Source organism: Phalacrocorax aristotelis, chromosome 4 (genome assembly GCF_949628215.1).
Source record: "Phalacrocorax aristotelis chromosome 4, bGulAri2.1, whole genome shotgun sequence".
Taxonomy (NCBI): Eukaryota; Metazoa; Chordata; class Aves; order Suliformes; family Phalacrocoracidae; genus Phalacrocorax; species Phalacrocorax aristotelis.
In genome coordinates, this window is record NC_134279.1 from 51541497 (window position 1) to 51563845 (window position 22349).

At 37.0% G+C, this 22349-nt stretch overlaps 1 protein-coding gene across 1 annotated transcript in view; it reads right to left on the reverse strand.

The window, feature by feature from the left end:
* Nucleotides 1-1033: 1033 nt before the first annotated feature.
* TUSC3 (tumor suppressor candidate 3) overlaps nt 1034-22349 on the reverse strand; it is a 136439-nt gene continuing 115123 nt past the window's right edge. The window contains exons 8-10 of the mRNA XM_075091409.1: nt 13075-13149; nt 10639-10729; nt 1034-1312 (exon numbers count right to left, since the gene is read on the reverse strand). Coding sequence (XP_074947510.1) covers nt 1297-1312; nt 10639-10729; nt 13075-13149 — 182 coding nt within the window. The 3' untranslated portion in view covers nt 1034-1296. The remainder of the gene's footprint in view (nt 1313-10638; nt 10730-13074; nt 13150-22349) is intronic.

The following is a 22349-nucleotide window of genomic DNA, read 5'->3' on the forward strand; positions in this document are numbered from 1 at the left end:
TTTCTTGTCCTAAAACATTTCCCAGTTCTTAGCACTCTGGTATTTTCTGGAGAAACAACAGCTAGAGCATTAAACGAAGTGAGTTTTGTAAAGTCTAGTCAATCTTATCCTCATAATTAGAGGCAATACTATATCATGAATGAAGAAATTCCAACTTGATTTCATTCCTCAAGTGCCAGTGACAGTGAACTTGTACTTGGAAAAGTACCAGTAGAGAGGAAAAGCAGCAGCAGGACTGAGGTAGAGTATCATGTGATTCTTCTTGTTTAACCTTGAGCCACAGAGAATACACTACATAGGCATATGCAAAGGTTTATGAGCAATTCATATAATATGAGATATGAGCAGCTACAAAAACGGCAGTTTTAAATGGCATTACCAATTCCTACATAAGCTTTTCACACAGCTGGCTGAACACAGAAAGCTGGCAACTGCTGCAACTCCTGTTTCAACAGACTCATCTGTATTGCTTTATAAACATCATTCAGGATAATACATTCTTTCTGCTGCTACTTAAGAACAAAAGCATGTTGTGGATTACAAAATATTGTTGCATCCCATCCTCCCATTTTCCTGCCACAGAGTCAGCTTAAAATGATCTGAGTTCTGACTGATCTAAGCCTCCTTGCTTTCAAGATTCCACAAACCTTTGAATTGCATCCTTTGACACAAACGAGAGATAAACTGGCAACATATGTACTCCGAATACTGCTGAGCCAGGAAAAGAAGAAATCCAGGATGAAAATATGTAGAATACAACTTTATATTAATGGCTCAACATGTCTGAGGTGATCAGAGACTCTCTCTCTCTCTATATATATATATCTCTCTATATTTACTGTTTCAAAGCAAAGTTATGGCAAAGTGCATGTAGTAATGAAATTATAGTTTCCACTACGGTAAGAGTAGTTGAAGAACCAAAGATATTTTGTTCAGCACATCTCAAATCCTTATAAAAAACTTCAGGAAAAAAATCTTGACAATACCCATTGGATTAATGTACTAATGTTAATGAGGAAGCCTTAAACAAAAGCCCATTATAATGAAATTTATTTAAATTCTTGAGCACGCTATATTCATAACTTTTTAGCACTTCCCAATGTGGTGGTAACTGTATGTTTCTATAAATTACACATTGCATAAAACTGCATTCATTTCTCTAGCAGCATACTATATAAATTATCACAAAAACAGATGAACCAACAAAAGATTCTTGAATACGTGTAACATTGGTGGGCAGATATCAGTAATAGCTTATCTTCATGGTAAGCAGCTCTAAATGAATCCCTCTTGAATTCATTTAATTAAGAAGCTGAAAGGAAAGAAAACATGATTAAATGCTGAAAAATGCATAAAAAACAGAGCACCATAATTATTTGAAAAGAATAAACAGACTTCAAACATTCATTTGAAAAGTCATTTGACATTTGTGTAATAATCTCTTAAGTTTTTATATCCCATTTAGTAATTACTAAGCAAGCATGAAAGTTATCAAATACAACTTGAGTGACGGAAACTTAAATTTGCCTATTTAAAAAAAACTAAAAAGCAAAATGCACTTCAAACATCTGTTCTCTTTAATCAAGTTCTGCATCTGCTCTTACTACTTAAAGAGAGAACTACCTCTCCCAGGATGTTTCAGATTTATTTAAAACATTCTTCTTTTACTGTTGAAGTGGTCTCAGCGTGGGGAGGGTATAGAGGACTTGGCAAGGCTCTGTAGGGATGCAGACTCTTAAACTCTTAATATTTTAATAAATGAAGAAGTTTCAGATGGCATTGCTGTTTCTTTGCCCCTGGAACAAAACTTTGGTTTTTTTTAAAAAAGTAGATATATATTGTGTATCATACCTTCCTAAGTACTTTATCAAAGAACAGTTATCTTGTAAATTGGGAAATGCGAACACAGGGACAAAGACTTGTGCATGACTATAGACTGATCTAACTGTACCAACACAAAAGCAATAAACTACTGAATGGAAGGGTTTCTTCACTGCCCCTAGCTTTGCATGGAAGATCTTTCATCTCCTTATAGATATGTAGTGTGCTCTAGCATACACATGTTGTAGTAATTTCATCAGTTTTCCATTCATGGCATAATTAATTAATCATTACAAAACATAAATATAAGCGCCACAAGCTTAAAAGACTGCACCAGCATAAAGATGTTCCCTGCTGCAAAAAGCTGACAAGCTCATTAGGCAAGACATACAAACCCAGGCAAAACAGATGACAACTGGCTGGGTGCTGGAGGGTGAAATGGTTATGGAAAAGGAAAAGCTAGCAAAAACCACTGCGCGAAGAGGTGAATTGTAGGGTGACGAGTGGAAAAGAGAATGCTGAGCACATGAGACTAAAAAGATAACCCAGGTCTAGGATAGCTGTGTAAGGTGATGTATAGGAAAGAAGAAACTAAGGGGAAGAGAGAGGAGGAATACTGGTAGTGAAAAAGTTTTGGGGGAAAAGTGGGAAGGGTTGACGATTACAATAATCAGGCAGGTAGTGTTGATAGGCTCAGGAGGAGTAAAAGACTCAGAGATATAACTAGGAAATACAAATATGGCAGTGTTGTTTTGGTTAAGTGTGTCACTACCATATATACAGTTCCTTACTTTCTGTCTGCAAGCAAACCGCATTTTTAGCAGCTAAGAGACATGATACAGAATATGGATAAGGTAAACAATGGAAGTTATATGGAATTTATAAAACAAGTTTAAGAGGCTAGATACATAGAGAAGGAATAAGCCTAAGGTGGAAAACAACAAGAAGCCAAAACACTATAAAAAATCATGAAGTAGAGAGTAGCCAAAAATAAGGGGGTGGGCAGGCTTTCTGAAAAATCTACAATAACAAATTGGATAACATCTGTGGGGATAGATCTGCAAAAAAGAAAAAAGAAACCATGTCCCCTTATGCAGAGCAGGGGAAAGCAGAACGGGGAAGGATGGCCAAACTGTGCCCTTCCAGACAATAACTGGCTGGAAATGAATAGAATAGGTAGGAGTAAATGGTAAACTACAAGACTCACAGGAAAGCCATAAAAGCAAAAAGAGGCATGCTTAAGGGTGGCAATCATAGAAGGAAGGTCCTACTCATAGAAGAGAATGCAAACTATTTGACACAGGAAGAAGCAAACCCTTCTTAAGAGATCTGCTATGGGGCCAGACACCTGGCATTTAGAGCTCCCATTCTTTAAAGGACTTGAAACCAGCACTAAACACAGACACGTCGCACAGAGGGGAATGTGGAGGTCTGTGGACCTTATGAATTCAATGGGCTGTTGGAGGAACAGAGACTGAGCTGGTTTGCCTTCTATTTCAATGGGCAGCTTCCTTCCGAAGAACACGGTGTCTAGCCATATTAAGAGAAGTAGTATAGAAAATGTTAAATGTAAGATGTTTTGTTTTGACAACTGTGTATTTTTTTTTCCTGTCTTTTAAAATAATCCTGACTTTTGCTGTTTTGAAGAAAGTAACCCATTTTGCTGAGCACTACAGACCTGAATGTGAATCTTGGTGTTTATCAGAAGTAGATTTACCAGTTCATAAACTTCAGGTGAATCAATTTAATTATGTATGAAATCAACATGGAACATCTGAACAGTTTTAGTAGTGCTCACGTTTATTAATAAATTTAATTTTATATGTCTGCAAATACTTTTTGTTGTACTTACTAATATTTTACCAGCATATTTCCAAGAAATAACTATTCCATTTTATTCACTTGCTCAATATTATACAGGATTACTTTACTGAAACTTATTTAATTACGAGGGTAGACATTTCTTATATGATGTATATAATGAATGCAAGGAGTTTTCAAGCTCTGGGGCCTCTTGCAATTTGTCTGTTCTTGTTGCATTGACTGTTTTTCTCTAAGCAATGAATGAATACTTCATGTCTGACTTAACATTTATGGTTCTTTGATGAAAATAAGGCATCTTTTATTTACCATGCTTTCTTGCAACTTAGTTCATTTTCTCTGCTAGTCAGTACAGAATATGTATTTTTCCATTCCGCCAACACATAGTTCTGAAGGCTGATTATTTTTTATGGTTTAACTCAGAACTCTTCACGTTAATCTTTTCAATAATAGCCAAATACAATGGCTATAAAGGGTAATTTGATAATGAAACACTCAACTGCAAGTACCAAAAAATTCTTTAAAAAGCTACTTAATGCAAGTTAATGAAAACTTATACGAAAACTTTGAATTTTCAGGTGTTCATATAATTTAAATTCAGATTAAAACAACAGCAAATGATAAAATGTAGGCTTGAAAGACAACTGGAAGTGTCAACAATAATGAAACTGTGCTAAAAGTTTCATCCAGAAAACAAAGCAGAAAAGACAACACAGGGCAGTTAATAAGTTTCAGCCAAAGCCAAAAAAAAAAAATTTGAGAAACTTTTTCTAGCATCAGTAAACTGTGGATAAGACTTTTGTCTGTCTGTCGTCTTGAAGAAACCAGTGTTACAAATATTTACATTCCTAATATTCCCAGTAATACACTACTGTACTAGTGTACTGATGTATTCTGTTTTGTTCTTATTGTCATTCCTCATTCTTTTTAATATTCTGTGTGCTTTTTGGACTGAAACTGCCTAAAATGAGGTTTCCAGAGAACCCTCCAAGCTCTTTTCCTGACTAGCGAAGCTAACCCAGAATTCATACTTTTGGCTTCTATTTAAGAACATTCTCTCTGTCATTCCCATGTGTATTAGCCAAGAGATAAAATTCTGTGTTGGTAAAATGAAATTTTATTGCTCAATCACTGAGTTTCTGATACTTAATATATCACTTATTCAATTTAAATATTAGGGTGAGAAGGCTTCCAAAAAGATTCTCTTGGATATATCAACACTCTTACCTTACCCAGAAATCATTATATAAAGGGGTAAATGTTCAACAGTGTAAAATAAAATTATTACACTATCTTTCAACAGTTAATGACAGCAATTAAAGTAAAAGTTTTAGCAAAATTAAAAATTTCATCTAGCTCCCATAAAAAAGGTGGATTAGTACAGGTATGAAAATGCCCTGCCATGGTAAAAATGGCTCTTGCGGAGAGATTTGTTACATGCTAGCTCATCCATCATGATTGTGTTCACTTGGTAAGTAACCTTCATGACGACCTCCACTTTGCATCACCTCTCCCATTCCAACGCTTTCTTGTATAAGGGTATTTTACCAGCATATTAATTAAACCATTTTTTCTCGCCTAGCCTTCAAGAAGAAAATTATGTGGAAGGAAGAATTAAAAACTTGGAAAATGTCTAAAGTGGATGAAAAAAAAGGTAAACAAAATGTTACTCTCCTTTCCTACATACGTGCCTTCTAAAGAGCACACTTATAGACCTGTAGTCTTATCTAGCACTCCTCTGGACACTTTTCTGTTTGTCACAGAAATTAACAATGACAATGGCAATATCAGGGTCAAAGAAATAACAGCATTCCCAGCACTTTTATTTATGCACATTAGAAAAGGAAATAACAGTCTTTCTCCAGTTTTTGACTCCTGCTTTGTGTTTTTCCACCTGTTTTAATTTATCTTCACTACATGGAGGTCACCAGAGAAAAGAGGATGCACAGCAGATTGTGTTACTGTTTCAGTTTTTATCAATGCAGATGCATGCTGCTTCACAGAGGACTTATTTGGTTGTTCAGTGTCAGAGAACAGAAATAATTTTGTATATTTGACTTTTTTTTTTAAAGTAGGACAGTGAAGTTGATGATTGAGATTGTACATGTAGCACTAAAATAATTTCAGTTTTCTTTAACTGTAGCTTTAGGCGTGCCAGCATAAACATTCTTTCTTTTTTCTGACAGATCATTAGTATGCATTGTTGTTAGTATTGTTAAAGGCAAAGCTTTACTAGCCTAAGGACAATTTATCACATAAAGACTGGTAGTTTCAAGGTGAAAACTACAACCAGTGAAACTAAAAAGACACACATATTTCACATCTTAAGATATATCTACACTGGGATCAAGTGACGGGACATGGAACACCCTGGAAGACCCTAAGTAATTCAGACAAAAAAATTAATATATATCAGCATATATGATTGACGTTAAAATGCAGGATATTAAATTAAAGGGGGAAACAACATATAACAGAGTTCATATACTTGGTCCTCCTTAAGTGTTTTGCATGTTCAATTCATTACAATTCATAAGAACTATGCACATAAATCAAGAGGCTTCTCTTAATAAACACTATGGCATTGTCATGATGACGACATGGTTTTGATCACTGAAGCGTCAAAGAATAAACAGTATGTTTATTTAAAATAATGCCACAGAAAATGGGGTCAGAGCTACCCACAAGACCAACAGAAAGCTGAAAGATTTAACACCTGGGATGGACCAGATAAGTAAATTACATCTGGGAAACTAGCAAATGAAATTTGATAACAGCAAAGCAAAAGGATCAGTTCTAATGATGGTTTCCAGTAATTCTGCATTGAGTCAAGATTTAAGATTGAATGATTAATTTATTCCCATGAAAACATGAAGAATCTAGGACAGCCCAAGTAAGCCTGTAAGATCTTGCTTAATTCTGCAGGACCAGTAACTTTATTAAAAAAACCCAAAGAGAACTGCATAACACTTAGCCAGCTATTAACGTACTTATGCATCCACAGGGTTCATTCTTTTATGAATTTACTTGATGGGTGTTACTGATTAGTAAGTTGTGATACTGAATCTACTTAGCTCCTTAAGACAGAATTTGGTCTATGGATCTAATAATTCCTTCACAGTAACAACATGATGCAGCACTACCTCATTTTAACAGGATTGTGTTGAATCATTCTTTTCAGCACTATCCTGGATTTCTTTTATTTCCTCCTTCACCAGCTTCAACATACTAACAGATGCAATTTTTTTCCACATGCATTGCATTATCAACTTCAATTTCTTGGACTTAAACTTTCAATAGAATTCAGAAGCTCTCCCTTCTTCCTTCCCCCTCTGTGGAATAATTGCTGCAGGTGACTTAGAAATTAAACCTATATTTTTAGAAAAGGTACAGCACGGAAGAAGCTGTCAGGGTGAAGTGCAGCTGCTCTGTGAGGAATCCATTCCACGGAAGTTCCCTAGTAATCACAGATGTCGGCAACGCCAGGAGAACTTGGGGTACTGACTCTAAGAGGAGTTGTCCAGGGGGTGGAGCGGCGTGGAAGCATCGCGGCCAGGCTCTGTGGCAAATGGGAACTCGAGGTACCATGGAGCTAGTACGCTGCGTATTTGCCACCCTGGGCCAACAGTCCGTCATGCTTTTGACAAAATGCTGTCCTTTTTGGTGAACTTTGCTCATTATAATATCATTATAATACCAAAACACACCTCCATCCCAAAAGTCACCCACCTCTAAGGTGTGACCACCCCTCACTGGGCACGCGCTTTGAATTTCTTCTAGCCTACACCTTTAAAAGCAGAGCAAGGAAATTCTACACCAGTCATAATAAAGGTATGTATGACTAGAGTCACTCAAGCTCCACCTGAAAGGTAAAAAATAGTATAAAATGTGTGAAGAGAAAGAGGGTGTTGGGGAAGATACCATCCCGTACCACTCTGACTTCTGGGACCAGTCAATGGGCTGAGCCTCTCTCCCCTCCCCATGGGACGTTTTTGGGTAAGATCAGAACATCTGGTTATACCAAGTGTTTCCCCAGGAAAACTTAGAAACCTCTCTATAGCTTCACTTTAAATCTCCAGTGCATTAGAGTTGCTTCACATTTGCTTAAAGCACTTGTAGCCTAGCAGTGTTACTAATTTTCTTAGTATTTGTGTCTTGTAACAAGCAATCTTATCACCGGTAATCCAAAGAATTTGTGTATCTGTTGCTTTAATAAATCATACTGTACATTAATCTGGCCGTGATCGTTCCCTTTGAATGCGACCAGCCGGGACAGCCGCCAAATTAGCTACTAACAACAAATACTCTGATGCGCGGTTACTTCTACAACCCTTAGAAAATAAACCGTTGACCAAGTCTTAGACTAAGACTGGACTTAGTCGCACCTAGACTCCTCTCGGAGAAGGAGTTTAGAAAGCATGGGGGTCCTGCCTGAACCTCATGACTCAATGGTAGGGTCTCCCCCTAGCCGCCACTCAGACTCCTACTATTAACGCAACACCCTCCTGCCGCTCCCCTGGCCCTTGGTTCTTGATGTCCTTTATTCTTTGCTTGTATACTAACAGAGGAGTATGAGGTCTACATAGGGCTCCAACTTCTGCTAAATATTCCAAAGAAAATATGTCTGTTATTTCATTAAACACAGGTTCAATTGGTGGAGGGCGGTGGGGGGTGGAATTCATCCCACCCCAAGTTTACAGCAAACAAATTAGCAGGAAAAGAGGGAAAACCCCTACATTAATTAGATTAAGATTCTTAAAACTTACAATACATTCGGATATGTAGTAGACACGAGCAATTTGTTCTGCAATAACATCAAGGGTATTATATGCCAAATGACAGAGCATAGTCATGTTCAGAAGGTACTGTTCAACCTCAGACATCCTAGGTATCATACAGCAGTCAAAAAACCCTAGTGCAAACTTCCACAAAAGCCATGCAAGGTCTGGAAATTGGCAGAGTCATATAAGCATGTTGTTAATAGGTGATAAGAACATTCCTAAGAGGAAAGGACTAAAAATGAAACTAGTACAACTGTCAGGTTTTCTTTAGTAGCTGCTAAATTGCATGGAAAGAAACACAACAACTGCTTTTTTTCATTTTAGTAAAGTTATGAGAAGATGCAAGTGAGCTCAGACCATGGGTTGACATTCTTTGTCAGTGCCTCTCAAGTGAGTTTACCAGCTGCAGAGCAAGCTTATAATACCCTTTTCTTTTAAGTTTAAGTCTTAATCACTTAATGGGAAGTAAGAATACCTCACACTCAGGAAAACTGGATCCTGTCTTCAACCCAGGTCAGTCAAGCTAGATGCTGAAAGGCTGTACAGACTATCAGAGATGGCAAACTACTAACTCCATACTGATGAAATCTTCCAATATTATACTGCTGGGCCCTTTTACAGACCTCCTCCCTTAGTAGGAAAGAATGAATAAAAAGCAGGAGCAGACCTCCTGTGCATACTGCAATGGGAAGAGTTTCCTTGTCTGGAGTATGATGTTATTGAATGCTAAAACTAGTATCAGGTGACTAATCAGGTGATAAATGTTAACAGAACTGTTAACATTAATAGATACAGTTCTTTTGTTCTCTACTTTCTTCAAAATACAACCTTCTGAATCTGTTGTACTAATGTTTCCCTTACATGTATATTTGCAGATGTTTTAGTTGGCATTTCATCGTGCCAGATCTTTCAGCAAAATGTTACTATATCTACATTGCAACACACATGTCATCCACTTACTCTTCCATCCATGGTAATAGTAATGTAGACTAATATTCTGTGAAGGATTAGTCTACTAGTTTATAGAAACCAATTTCTCTGGAAATAAGGAAAATCTTATCTTTTTAACCACATTGTGACCAACTAGAGGGGGGAAAACAGCACTCATGCGTACTATCTCTATTGTAAAGCTGAGCATAGCATGTTAAGGCTATGTCAGCTGTGTGTATATATATATTTTTTAATACATCTACAGGAAAAAAAGTTAAAAAGGAGCAAAGACTGAAGCAAAAGGAAGAACAGCATAGTTTCAAAGAAGATCAAAAGTCAGTGGAACAAAATTTCTGATCTTGGAGAATAAGAACAACAGGAAAAGGACTGTCCTTCATTAAAAATATTTAGCCATCCTAAAAAACAAATCTTTGGGAGAGAAAAATCAACAAGTCTCTGTTTTGTTCCACACACCTGATGACTTGGGCAATGTCACTGTATTGCTTTTACCTCAGTAGCCTGGTACATCTTTAGTATAGCACTGGAGACTTTGCTTAATTGCACCTTTCCCTTTCCTCTAGCTAGGCTTTTTAATGTATATCTGAAAATGGTATCAAGATCAAAAGGAAATGATATGGGCCATCTGTTCCTGGCAGGCTACTAAAAAAATATATAACAGATCAGTAAGATGTGAATCAGATGCCTAGACTATGTCTGTAGGTGACCTCCCAGCTGAAAGCATCTACCTACAAAAGGCAAGAACTGTATTTTCTTTACTATTTTTCCAATTTTTCTGCTTGTCAGACAAAATATAACTGATATTGATAGCTGTACATATAATTATGAGACACCATAACCCTTTTGTTCCTCTCTGGTGTGGCTGACAGAAGAAGAGGGTACCTTTAGTGATAAAACATAGCTTAGCATGTATATTGGTTTGGTTTTTTGTGCCTTGTCTTATGTACATCCTAGTTGTAAAGATACACAAAGAAATATATAGTAAAGGTTTATAAACTCAAGCACGTTTTCTTTTGCATTTTTCATTAGACATTGCGTATGCCCCATGTCTGTGCTCAAACCCATTTAAATGGTCTGCATTAATGGTCACGTTAACATTAGGTTTCCAGCTCTTTTTTGTTTGCTTCAATTAATTACCATTCTTCTTGCTTGTCCCAGCTCCCATAGACTTCAGTGGTAAAAATTAAAGACTGTTTACCTGAAAGCTATTCTTAAACTTATACAAAGCTATTAACATCTATAAGACAAGAATTTAATGAGACATTACCTGTATGGGTAGCCATGGTATTTGGAGCGGAATATCGACAACAGGAAGCTGAAGAAAAAGACCACTAGACCCAGGCCTACCAGGCATATGACTGGACAGAAAATAACTTTATTAGCACATAAAAGATTTAAAACTGGAATCTCTACAAAGGATATTATTTATGTCAATCATTTACACAGAATTTTGACACAGTTAAATACAAAAATGTTACTGCCTTGACTATTGATACCCACTATCTCCTGACAGGATTTCAAATACATATGGAAATAATATTTATGGTTATTAACAAAAAATAACTTGTCAGTGTGAATGTATTTTCAAGAAAAAAGTAGCAATTTGGAACTCAAATGTATGTGGATGCAAACACCTTCTGATAATGGATTTAATAACCCTGTAAATTATACATATCAAGCAATATAATTTCAGGTATTTGCTTGTTCTTTTTGGAAAACAAATTACATTTAGAAAAATATCCCTTGACTAATGGAATCATGTTCTCTCTAGTCAACCATCTAAGGCTGAAGTAACAGCAAAGGCAGTTTAGTAACTACCTTACCTAGTTCTTAGTGACTAAAACATTTCATTGTAATAAGTTTTAAGGCTGGTTGCTAAATAAATTTTTAATCTTAACTTGACAGCAATATAAGTCTTTGGGTTTTGAAGGTACCTAATGACATAGACCTTCTGAAAGCATCCAGACGCAAGTACTTTGAGCCTTTCCAGGCAAAGAATGAATTAGCAAAGTAAACGCTTAAATTAATCAATAAAATTTGGGCACCAGTTGGCACCTGTGTAGTAATAGCATAAACCCTTTTTGATCATGATAGCTTTCTCAATTGTATGTAAATGAAAAAAAACCCAACATGTTACAAGCTGGTGCACATAACTGAGATGAAGCTCATCTACATTAGATAATGTTTTGGTTCTAGTGAGCTACTTTGATTTTAAAAGCTTCTCTTCTTATACTATTCCTGCTTTAGCCAAACGTTTGCTATTTAATTGCAATATTCATGCCTCAGAAGTGTGCTGGCTTTGAGCGAAGGATGAGTAACCATGAAGCTGGGGAAACTGACAATGACACGTTTTTTCATTAAAACTTACCATGTGGAAACTGACACACGTCAATTGAAATACAAAATTTCTGCAGTTATTTTGAGAAAACCAGCCATGTACAATTTTTATAAACACACTTCATTATAAAGAAATCACCACTCACAAATATGATTTCAAAGCATGCATGAATAAACCATGAAGCATGAATGATGCAAGGCAGGTACATGGAAAGCATTCACATAATGGCCACAAGCAGAAGAGAGTCTGAATTCGTACCACAGCCCACTGTTATTTAGCTGTGGCCAGACCCAGATCTCAGTCATGATCTAAGGTCTTATTCTAATCAAACTCATGTCACTGTCTGTTCTGACATCAGTATTAAAGCTAGATACTGCAAAAGATTTTCAGAATTAAATGATGCATCTACAGCTAGTTGAAGGAGACCCTCAAATCACTATAGAGATCCCTAGCCAACATTCAACCAGCTATTATGAAGAATTATAGAATGCTTTTACAGAAAACAGTTGGCCAGCCCTATCCGCAGTCCTGTGTATTACACAGAAGAAGCTAAAAAACTGATCTAGAAAGAAGGGGGAAGCAGCGTAGGGAGTCTGGTATCTTTCAAAGGTCTTCAATGCCGTGTATGAGAAAAAGAATAAGTGGCAGTGGATATGAGAAACATATTATAAAAGGTACAAAGGCAGATGGGCATATTTGTTTCAACCTATGCTGTGCTCAGTAAAAGTTTGTTCAAAAAAACAGTTAGGAAGTTTAAATCTAGACAAAATATTTTCATATTGCAAGTTTATGTAATTCATTGCCAAAAAATCCTCCAAATATTCTGAATGTCAACATTCAGAAAAACATAAAACTTACACTTCAGGCTAAGAATCTTTAGACATTACAGATTAGGATATGTTCTGTACTACATCTACTGCTGGGCTTTCACCTTTCTCTGGAGAAATTATACTGGCAAAGCATACCAAGTAAAACAATTTTCATACTCCTTTGGACATTGCCATCTTAAGCACCTTAAATGTCTAAGTTCATTTTGAAAATAATATTTTGAAACTCCTGTTCTTTATTGTCCTGACCTTCAATATAGATCAAGAGCCAAAAAGCGTCCACATGATGCAGCACTATGTAGTGGAGATACTGTGTCAAGCTGTAGCTTGGCTGAGTATGCTTGAAACAGTTTTTACTGTTACAGGTTCCAGTGAATGCAGTTTTATGAATAGAATTTTTACACTCTTCTCCACCCCACAAAAGGTAGAAATTGGCTTAAAGTAGGGACCTTCAGAAAACTTAATCAGATATTCATTTGTAATTTATCAATGTCTTCTAATTGTCTAAAAATTGCCTTAGTTATACTAAATAACTTACTTCTCCGTTTTCCAACATCCCCTTTGGAAGTAGCAGCTTCATTCAGGAGTACCATTCCCATGGTGATAGCAGCATCTGTATAGCCATTGTCAAGGAAAACAGCAGATGTGTGGATACCTCTGAAAGCCACCAAGGTACATCTATGAACTAAAGCTTTCAAGATCATAAAATGAAAGAAAGTATTTATATATAAAACTGCACATCACAATCTGTACTGTACCAATACACTCACCTGTGGCAAAAGTGTGTAGTAAGATTTCCCTTCGTGCATTCCACATAAAAAAGGAGAGAAGGTTCAAAAAGCTTTGAAGGACAAGTCGTCAAGTAGGACACACAAATTTTGGACAGTTATGGAAATAGCTATTCCCCAATACCTTACAATATTCTGTATATTGGAAGTAAAGGATTTTTAAAAATGAAAACTAAAAGAACCAGAAATCATTCAGTGTCATTACAATAATTCACTGGTTATTTGATGCAAACTGAAGCAGTTGGACTGCTTTATCTTCCTCTGCTTTTAGACAAGATGTTAGCTCCCTCTTTAGTGTCATATTGTTTAATAGTTCAGCAGAGAAACATCTCAGAGGCAAAGTCCTCAGCCACTTTCAGTGTTTTATTGTCTCTTTATAACTGTTACAAATGTGAACAAGTACATAATGATAAAACAATTTAACTAATTTAGCTAGATCTTCAACCATTCACTTAATTGTTTATTGGAAACTGTCTAAACAAAAAGGAATGGTTACTACTGTGCATAACATCTGTTCTGAAGAGGCGGCATGCCTGAATGCCATACTGAAGCACGAGTGCATCATGGGAGCTATATCTCATAATTTCAGGAAATAAGAACTTTACCAGAGCTAACCAATTCTTGAGTAAGGTTGGATTTATAAACATTACTTACCCCAGGGCTAGGTAGCACGATGACTACAAACTTTAAGAATGATATGATGCTTCTATATATGCATGTGATATACATTACAGATAATGCACAGGAAATACTTCAAACATGCTACATCCATAAACAATACCTGCATCCTACAACATTATACTTACACTAATCCTATCAAGTCATATTAATATTTTTCATGTTAGAAATGTTATTAGACCAAAATGCTCAAAGACATCTGAAATTTCAGTTATACAATTTCAGTTAAGCTGAGCCTGAGTGAAAGGATTTAGAAGTGTCAATGCTAACACCATCACACTTCATTAGAGATTAGCAGCCTGGGTCAGGTTTAAGACTTCCAAATTCCATATACATAGGATGAGAACAGTCTACTGAAGAATAACAGAATTAACAAAAGCAAACACTGATGGTGAAAGGAGGCAGATGCCCGTCTCACCCAATAGGCAACATCAAGGAAATTTAAGTTTAACACTCCCTGTTCGATACAGACATCTATCTATAGTCCTAAATTAGACACTAGTCTAACGTCTAAGGTCTAGACTGGACTTCTAATAAAGAAACACACTAGTAGCCCAATTTACTTTCTCACAGATGTGCATAGTGTCACTTTTATGAATAAATGGTTATAGTCAAGTTTTCCAGAAGCTTATTACTAGATTTGACTAAACAATACAAAAAATTTTCACAAAATGATGGGGGAAAAACCCAACCACAAAATCCACAAGACTATGCAAATTGGAAGGGAAGGCAAAAATTACTTTCTAAAAATTTTGCCTGTTAAGATTTAGATTCATGAGCATAAGAGACTGGAAATCTCCAGAGCTACAAAGAATTGAAAAAACTGTCACGAGAATCATTCACTTCTCTGCTTTCTAAAGTTACAAAAGCATAAAAATGAATTAATTGAGGGAGTGCAATAAGGGCTGAGAAGAAAAGAATTCCACATATATTTCTAGCCTATTAAGAAAAGCCCCTAATGTAGCATTATCTACAACAACTTTATTTTACCAATCCCTCGCTTAGATTCATAGTAGTGTTTTTGTTCTTAGTTTAACTGAGTGATGGGAAAAAAACAGCCCCAAGATGTGAAAGTAAGTCACCAGAGCCTCTCAGCGCAGTGCTGCTTTTTGCAGCGTTTTTGGACTGCTTTTTAATCGGATTTTATTTGGTTGATTATCTCATGCGATATTGCGCATAATGTGGTCCTTTGCCATTTCCCTTACCTGGTTGCTTCTGAGAAAAAAAAACAACCAACCAACCACACACTACAAAGCCATTTGTCAGACAACCATTCTGTAAACGAGTTCTTATTTTCTTACCAGACCATAAGTTTTAATTAACTTTTCTTACCATCAGGAAGAACAGTCTCACAAAAGTAACTCTTTGCTCTGCAACTAAGAACTTTAGATCCATAACCAGCTGAACTGTGCCGATTCTTTTTCCTCTCTTTTGGAGTCTCACACCATTACTCCTAAAGCTTCCCTCACATTGTCACTATTTGTTCTTCAGTTGTTGCTTTCTTACTTTGGTCATCATTGTTGAGGTTACAGCCTCACTGGTTGCCTTTTAGCTTCAACGACATCAGCTTTGTAACGTCACACTCCAACACTGAGCATGTCACTTGCCTCAGCCCTGTGATGCTGAAGTCAAAATTCAGTCTTACTGAGTTGCAATTTCAATGCTATCATTAGCTTTTTACCACAAATACTTAGCTTATTTTTCGCTCATTTCTAACATTGTATGTTATGTCTTTACATTATTTTGATATTCTACAAAAGAAAGCAACAGTCCTAGCTCTGAAAATAATCACAGATAAATTCAGGTTGGAAAAGACCTCTAGGATCATTATCCATCTAGGATCGTTAGCCCAACACCACCATGTCTCCTAAACCATGCCCTGAAGTGCCATGTCTATACGTTTTTTGAACACCTTCAGGTATGGTGGCTCCACCACTTCTCTGAGGAGCCCATTCCAATGCCAATTCCAATCTTTTACAGTATCGTATTTCTCTAGCAGTTCGGAATGTAAAATTTTGGCAAGTGGTTACTTGGACAGTTTTTCACCTGCAAAAAATGAGATGGCATCAAAAGATGTACTTATTTTCTAATTTCTCTTTATCTCCCTCACTGTGTATTACAAAACCATTCTGAAACGATGAGGGGAACGTGGCACTCAGACAAACCATGTTTAGCAAATGTTTTACATTCAGATGCTCATGTTTTCTGATAAGTGCATCCCTCTGTAGCATTTTTTTTCTCATGCTGTTCCTTTTCCCAGCTGATACATGCTTTTAGCAGAAACTGACAACATATAATATTTAGTTAGTGCTTTTGAAAAGGTTCTGAATGTTTTGATACCTGAAGAAGAGTTTTAAAGTAGGACAAAAACCACAATGATCATCAAAATTCTTAAGATTATTCAAAAAATTATCAGCAGTAACAAAGCATAATTTCTAGCTCTGCAAAAATCAAGATGCCTGATCGGAAGTATTTAAAAAACCCACAACACCAAACCCAAACCAAAAGAAAAAAGATTGGATCAATAAACTCCAGAATGATAGATACGCTACAAAGTGAAAGTGATTACTAGTAAATTCCGGGGACTTTTTATTAGCATAACTTAACAGAAAATTTAATCACTGCTAATTCCAGCCAGAACACCCAAAAGGAAGAAAACCCTATAGTTCATAAGTTTATCAATGTGATATGTAATTTATATCTTTACTTCAAAAATTTAGTCCTAATTAGTAGTGAGTGGGGAATAAAAGAAGAGAAAATAGGTTGACTAACGCTTGGTTACTTTTGTGAAAAAAGTTTGGTGGTGTCATTCATATTCTGCTGGATTTCTGCCAAGAGTACAAAATCTGGCATAGCTTTATGAACATAAAGAAACAACAAGCTTTAGTCGCAGATCATGCAATTGCTTTACATGAGCAAGAAAAACTGGGGAACAGAATATTCATCCACTCAAGCCTGTGCTCAGTATACTGTTAAGTAAAATGGGACATATTATCACAAAAACTTAAAAAACTTCTGTTTCACTTTATCATACATGGAACAAAAAAAAGCACATACATTTTTTCTGAAGGACTAGTATGATCAACAGGAAAATCTATGGTGTTTTGTTTTCTCTTTTTTCTTTTTTTTAAATTTTGTTTGGCTGGGGGGTGATGATTAGAACATGAGAAATTCTTTGCTGTTCCCTTATGAGAGGTGCATACTTTGCTGACAGACATATTTTTCTTAACTTTTTCCTACTAATACTTAAACCTCTAAAATACCTGCTATAATTTCAGAAATACTGGTCACATTACAGGTTCTTTACCTGAACCATTTCAGGTTGGATTTAACTTTCAAGTTATATTTGAAAAATCTGAGCATAACATGCATTCCAGTCATCCTAGTTAGAAAATACTCTTCAGTTACGTGCAGTTCTTGAAAACAAGGTATTAACCACTTTTCCTAACTTGAGGATCTGATTTTTTTTATCATAGGTTGAAGAAACTAACCAAGACAAAAAATATGGTTCTGCAACAAAACAGGTCTCATGGTTTCTTTCAAGACATTGTTGCATCAGTTTAGGGAACAATGACCAATGACTCTAATGTTCCACTTATGTTATTCAATGTGCAATCAATTCTCAATTAGACCATAACTATACCAGTGGATGATTGAAAAGGCCTCAAGGGCTGAGGAAGGAGGCACATTTAAGACACCAATCACTGTATTTCTCATATCATTAAAGAAGGATGACTCCTAATTCAGAAGTTGAACAAGTGGAGCACAATCTGAAAATTATTTATTTGAATAGGAATTTAATTTAAGCATGAATTGTACACAATCAAGATGTACTTCAGTATTTTTTAATGGCCTGAAATCCAGTTGTAGTGATACTCACAATAACCCTGAACATTCTTTCAGCTTAAAACCTTATGGCTTCAGGTACGCCAAATGGCCTTTCAATAATTTTAGGAATTATTACATGAGTCTTGGCACTGGAGTTCCTCTCAACTCCTTGAAATATGCAAGTCACAAGAGCGAAGTAGCTGGAAGTTTGCACTTCAACCATTTACATGCCAAGCAAACTACACCACTTTCCTTTTTTATGCTTTTTCATCATTTTAACGGAGCAGAGAACCAATTTGATACTAATACAGAATCTCCTACAGTGAAAAAGTTTATTAGTCATTTGATTAGTTTCAGGTTCAATTTATGAGACTGTCTTTCTAATCCACAGAGAATCTGATGGAACTGTCCCTCTTGTGATGCTCTTAGACACTTGAGAATGGAAAAACCTTAAAAAAGCTTCAGAGGAGAAAGATTCTGGAACGCATTTTAATTGAACTGCAACAACACAGCTTAAAGATACCTAAGTTTGTGCTAAATCACTAACCAAACATTCAGGGTTTTTCGGCCTGATATACATCCTAGTTATTCATATTGGTGTCAACTTTTCGTATCACCTAAAACTAACTCTGGGGAGATGATCTTTACATTCATTATTTATACCTTTTTAGTTATGTAAATTACATCTGATGGAGTTTCAGGGTTAGTCCTGTCCATCTTGCAAATTCTTATAGTGTGGTTTGCCACTGCACAAAATAAATATTTTTTTCTAACCTGATTTACATTTTATAATTTGTCTCTATAAATTTTCTTGCCTAGAGACATACAAATCAACAGGTTGAGTAGCAGGTCAAGGGAGGTGATTCTCACCCTCTGCTCTGCCCTCATGAGACCCCACCCTGGAGTGCTGTGTTCAGTCTGGAGCCCCCAACATAAGGAGGACATGGACCTGCTGGAGCGAGTCGAAAGGAGGGCCACAAAAATGCCCAGATGAGATGGAGCAACTCTCCTGTGAAGACAGGCTGATGGAGGTGGGGTTTTTCAACTTGGGGAAGAGAAGACTGCGGGGAGACCTTATGGCAGCCTTCCAGTAGCTGAAGGGGGCCTACAAGAAAGCTGGAGAGGGACTTTAGTGTAGTGGTATGACAAGGGCTAATGGCTTTAAAATGAAAGATGGTAGATTTAGATTAGATATAGAGACGAAATTCTTCACCGCGAGGGTGGTGAGGCACTGGAGCAGGTTGCCCAGAGAAGTTTCGGATGCCCCATCCCTGGAAGTGTTCAAGGCCAGGTTGGATGGGGCTTTGAGCAACCTTGTCTAATGGAAGGTGTCCCTGCTCGTGGCCGGGGTGCTGGAATTAGATGATCTTTAAGGTGCCTTCCAACCCAAACCATTCTGTGATTCTGTGATTCTATGATTGTAAACCACAGAAGTATACGCATCTCCAAGAACATGTAGATGGAGAAGAGTAGTTTAGTTTCCTTACTGTTAAGCATACCAGTGATTGAATTTTTCTTAAAAACTTCATTTCTTAAATTTTAAACACACATACATTGCCTAAAACAAACTATATTTGAGCTATTTAGAAGTATTTATGACATTGTATACTTTTCTGTTATTGTTCTAACACTTATTCCAAACATCCACCTTAGTTTCAAGCACTTCATTTTGAACGCTAGACTTGTTTTAATATATTTAAACTAGACTTGTTTTAATATATTGTCTCATCTCTTTGTTAGTACACACTTGATCCTTCAGCACGCACACACAGCATCTGTCATACTTTCTCTAAGCACCTATAAAACTTTTTAAGAATATCACACTGTGGTGGGTTCAACCTGGCTGGACACCAGGTGCCCACCAAAGCTGCTCTATCACTCCCCTCCTCAGCCGAACTGGAGAGAAGTAGTACAACAAAAGCCTTGTGGGTTGAGATAAGGGCAGGGAGATCACTCACCAGTTACCATCACAGCCAAAACAGACTCGACTTGGGGAAATTAAATTACTCCCAATCAAATCAGAGTCAGATAATGAGAAATAAAATCAAACCTTAAAATGCCTTCCCCCCACCCCTCCTTTCTTCCCAGGCTTAACTTTACTCCCCATTTTCTCTGCCTCCTGTTCCCAAGTGGTGCAAGGGGACAGGGAATGGGGGTTGCAGTCAGTTCATCACACATTGTTTCTGCTGCTCCTTCCTCCTCAGGGGGAGGGCTCCTCACACTCCTCCCCTGCTCCAGCGTGGGGTCCCTCCCACAGGAGACAGTCCTCCAAGAACTTCTCCAACATGAGTATTTCACATGGGCTGCAGTTCTCCACAAACTGCTCCACCGTGGGTCCCTTCCACTGGGTGCAGTCCTTCAGGAACAGACTGCTCCACCATGGGTCTCACAGGCCCACAGGTCCTGCCAGGAGCCTGCTCCAGTGCGGCTTCCCGCAGGGTCACAGCCTCCTTCAGGCACATCCACCTGCTCTGGTGTGGGGTTCTCCACGGGCTGCAGGTGGATGGACGGATATCTGCTGCACCATGGACCTCCATGGGCTGCAGGGGGACAGCCTGCCTCACCATGGTCTTCACCACGGGCTGCAGGGGAATCTCTGCTCCAGTGCCTGGAGCACCTCCTCCCCCTCCTTCTTCACTGACCTTGGTGTCTGCACAGTTTTCTCACATTCTCTCTCTCTTCTCTCTCCTGGCTGTGATTGCACCATTGCCCCCCTGCTGATGCCTAAAGTAACTCTTAAAAATGCTGTTGTCTTCAGCTTGCAGTCAGTGATCGCCTCTTGGTCTGTGGACTAGTAGTAAGATATTTGCAAAAGACAAATAAAAATGGGGCAATTGCCAGAGCAGCCGACAGCTAAATTTGCTTTGCAGGGGTCAGCACTGCCACTGGAAAATTTTACAAGCCAGCAATGGAAAATGGTTGAAAATCATTGAACCACAGAGTTGGTATTTTCATACAAAGGAAACACGTCATATTTGACGTTAATTCACCAAATGCAGTATCATTCAATTAGCTGATGAAAGAGAATTATGTTGTATGCTGCATTGACAAATGCTAAGCTGTAAATTTAAGGTATCTGTGTTTCTTTCTAACATGTAGGAGACTTTAGTATGTTTCTTAAAAGGTCATATTATGATTTATTTTAAGGTCAAGCAGTAGAAGAATGAGGTAATGTAAGGAAATGTCTTGATTTTTCTAGCTATCATCTCCTTATGCTTCATTACCGTTAGGAGGAGTCAGGCAGCCTCTGGAAGAGCCAGAAGAGCCTACAAGGTTTACAGACAGTATTAGTGGATAACGCAAGTAAAGAATAGAAAAGACACAGTAAGTTTTGCTACTTTGGATGTTGACTTCCATAGTTAAGATACATGCTTAAATATGCTATAATTTTGTGCCTTTAGTTCTCTTTTTCCACTGTGGTGTTCTTCCTTTTTTCTTATCCTTAAGATCAAGCATACAAAAACCTTATCTCACTGCTTTAGTTGTCATCATCATTCACTTTTACATAATCTCTGGGGAACACAATTTGATTCCATTATGTACGGCTGATAGTCTTACTACTGAGAGCTAAATGACTATTGTTCTACTGACTTTGACTCAAAATTTCAGGTTCTTATGCTCAATGACTTTGCACAAGCCCTACTGACACACTGAAAGACATCTTCCATTTAAATTCATTCTGTGGTTAAGTCTCCTTACACCAGAGACACTTAATACACTTCATTTAAATTCACTCTGTAGGACAGGAAATGTCTTTCATAATAGGTGTAATTTTAATGCTACAGAAAAGATTTGTCTTTTTCTTTGTAACCAATCAAATTTCTTTTTCCTTCTCAATCAACATCTCATATCCACCTACACAGCTGTCACATTAAACTCTGCCTTGGGAATTTAAATTAACAAACCTCAAAGACATTTCCATTTTTACTTAGGTGCATGCGTTTTATCAGCATCAAGGTTAACTAAGTTTAATAGTAATAACAAGAAAATTATCTGGTTAATAGTAACTGTTATTTCCTATAATAGATTTATCCTATATAGATGTATTTCCTGTACAACAAATAATTTGCTTAATAACTGAAACTTTTAAGAATGACAATATTTACTGTAACTTTTAAATTTACTCTGTATAATAAAGATTCACTGTTACTGCAAACGGAAAAAAATATGACACGTCACATTCAAATCAGTTTTATTTCTCCAGGGAATGAAATAAAAACTTGATGACAATGGACGTTCATCAGAAGTACTGATTAGTGTCTACCAAAGGGCGAAATGAAAGAACTGAAGAAAGCTTTCAATTTTAACGCAGCCTATCCAACCTTACTATTCTTTATCCTTCTCGCTGTATCTTCACATCCAGAGCCATATTTACAGCTCAACACTTCATACTCCGATGGCTGTTTGGTTTACAACAGTCAACATACTCTATTCAACTACAGTTACGTACAACAGTAATACTGATTGTGCAGTCTACTTCACGTTGATCCTCTTAGAAGATAACAGCTCTTAATTCCAG